This window comes from Corapipo altera, unplaced genomic scaffold, assembly GCF_003945725.1.
Source record: "Corapipo altera isolate COAL_440 unplaced genomic scaffold, ASM394572v1 60553, whole genome shotgun sequence".
Lineage (NCBI taxonomy): Eukaryota > Metazoa > Chordata > Aves > Passeriformes > Pipridae > Corapipo > Corapipo altera.
Window position 1 is genome coordinate 8,546 of NW_020885273.1, and position 2,750 is coordinate 11,295.

A 2,750-nucleotide genomic window follows, 5' to 3' on the forward strand; every position below is an offset into this window, starting at 1 on the left:
ATCCATGACCAGGCCAAGCCCAGGAGTTCTTCCAGGTGCTTCCATCCCTGGCCAGGCCAAGGTGGGAGTTCTTCCAGGTGCTTCCATCTCTGGATACATTCAAACAAGTCCATCTTTTCCCTCTGAAATTCCATGTTCTGTTTAGTCTCTCTGGATCTTGATTCCATTGAATTAGACTCCAGAAAAAAACAGGGCCAAGCCGTGGTGGGAGTTCTTCCAGGTTCTTCCATCCATGGCCAGGCCATGGTGGGAGTTCTTCCAGGTGCTTCCATCCATGGCCAAGCCATGGTGGGATTTCTTCCAGGAGCTTCCATCCTCTGGATACGTTCAGACAAGTCCACCTTTTCCCTCTGAAATTCCCTGTCCAGTTTAGTCTCTCTCTGGATCTTGCTCCCATTGAATTAGACTCCCGAGAAAAGTGTGGCCAAGCCAAGGAGTTCTCCCAGGAGATTCCATCCGTGGCCAGACCAAGGTGGGAGTTCTTCCAGGAGCTTCCATCCTCTGGATACATTCAAACGCAGGGATTTAAACCCAGTCCCACCTGAGCGTGGATTATTCTCCTCTCCTTATCTTGGAATCATGGAACGGTTTGGGTTGGAAGGGAATTTTGAAGGTCAAGGAATTCCAACCCCCATTTCCATGGGCAGGGACTCCTCCCACTATCCCAGGTTGCTCCAACCCGGCCTTGGACACTTCCAGGGATGGAACAGCCACAACTTCTCTAGGAATTCCATTCCAGCCCCTTCCCACCCTCCCAGGAAAGAATTCCTTCCCAGTATCCCATCTAACCCTCTGGCAGTGGGAAACCATTCCCTGTGTCCTGTCCCCCCATCCCTCATCCCAATTCCCTCTCCAGCTCTCCTGGAGCCCCTTTAGGCTCCGGAATGTGGATGTTCTCCCCTCATCCAACCTCTCCCAGCGCTTTTGGCCTCCAGGTGTCTCCGCTGTCGAGCGTGACGGGATCTCCTGGAGCTGCAGGAGCTCATCCCTCGGGATCTGAGCCGGGCTTTTCCTCCTTTTCCCTGCCGTAGGTGGCGAAAGCGGCTTCAACATTCCTGCGGTGACGCTGTGCCCGGAGGTCGCCAAATACCTGGAATTGCCCTTGGCCGGGCTGGCCCTGGAGCAGCCCCGGGATATGGATGGAGTGGCCAAAAGGCTCTTCTGTGACGCCTACATGTACCTGTTCCAGAGCCGGAAAATGGCCCTGTACAAGTGACCTGGAGCGGCCTCGGGAATCTGGGATCGCTTCCCGGCCCCTCGGGAACGGCCGAGTCTGGACGCAACAAGCTGCACTTCGGAGCCTCTTCTTACCTCTCCTGGTATCCCGCTATCCGTGGGGTTGGGAAATCCCGGCTTTATCCCGTGGGCACAGCTGGACTTTGGAATTATTGACGCCCGGATCCCGTCTCGTTCCGCACGTTCCCATCCCGCCCTTTTCCCTTCCCACCCTCCTTTTCTCCCGTCCCTCCGAAGCCGAGGACCAGCAGCAACCAAAGCACCGGGATTCATCCTCAGGTTTTCAGGGAGCACAAGGAATCCGCAGCCTCCCCTTCCCTGAAAACATCCTCGCCTGGATTTGGGGGAGTGGGAAAACCGGGTGGGAGCCAGTTGAGATGGATCAGGAGGAGGAGTTTTCCCTCTAAATCCCTCGATTATCTGCACTTCCCTAATCCAGCACTTTTTTCCTGCCATCCCCTGGGTGTCTCGAGTTGAAAATATCCCTTAAAACCAGATATTCCTGGAAGAAGAAAACTGGGAGAAGGATGGAGCAACTGCCGCTCCCTCCCTTCGGCAAACTCCGTGCGGGATTCGGGGTTTCCACTTGACTCTTAAGCGCTTCCCATCCCGTTTTTTTTCCACATCCACTTCCAAGTTCGGTGCCAAACAATAGAATTCCAAGGGCAGAAATGGGAAAAAAAAAAACAAAAAAAAAAAAGCACTTTCAGATTTCCTGCCCTGAGTCCAGGAAGGTTTCGGGATTCGGTGGGAATTGATATTCCATGAAGTTTAATAAACTCATGAACTGGGGGATTCATGGACATGGAATTCCAGCAGCGGGACACCCAAAACCTCGTGGGACACTTCCAGGAATCCCGGATTTGCAGCTTTAACCCCTCTCTCCCTGCTCTTTTTTTTCTTTTCCCTGTTTAGTGCAGGAATTTTTCCACCCGGCTTCGGATCCACCCCGGTGGCTCGGGCCACGCGGTTGAGGATCTTCCTGGCTTTCCATCCCTATGGAATCCTTCCACTTGGATAAGTCCCACCTGGAGTTCTGGGCCCGGTTTGAGCTCCCCAGTCCGGGAGAGAGGAAGAGAATCCAAGGAAGAGCAGTGAAGGGATGAAGGGATTGGATGAAGGGATTGGAGCAGGAGAGGCTGGAAGAGCTGGGATTGTCCATCCTGGAGAAGGGGAATCTCCTCAATATCCATAAATCCCTGAAGGGACCCTCGGGAGCTTCTCTGCCCGGCACCAGGACCAAAGCGGTTTCGCTTGGATTCCCTCTGGACATCGGGAATCACATCCTTGGGGGTGACAGGAGGAATTCCAGGAATTCCACTGGCACAGGTCGCTCCCCTCATCCACCCAAGTCATTCTTCATTCCTCTTTTCCCAAAAACTCGGGACAACTTTTACTCAGGCACAACGAACTCCGGGATTTTTTGGTGCTTTGCTCTAAAAAAAAAAAAACCATGGAACTTCCGGCGAAATATTCCCGGTTTTCCTGGAGTTTCTTCCTCTCTCCAAAGGGGA

The 2,750-nt window shown here is 53.3% G+C and overlaps 1 protein-coding gene across 1 annotated transcript in view; it reads left to right on the plus strand.

Annotated features, from left to right (window-relative positions):
• Positions 1–1,256, plus strand: part of LOC113940338 (ubiquitin carboxyl-terminal hydrolase CYLD-like) — a gene marked incomplete at its 5' end in the record, with an annotated part of 8,092 nt that extends 6,836 nt beyond the window's left edge. The window contains one exon of the mRNA XM_027631469.1: positions 1,032–1,256. Within this exon, the coding sequence (XP_027487270.1) occupies positions 1,032–1,216 (185 nt within the window). The remainder of the gene's footprint in view (positions 1–1,031) is intronic.
• Between the last annotated feature and the right edge of the window lie 1,494 nt (positions 1,257–2,750).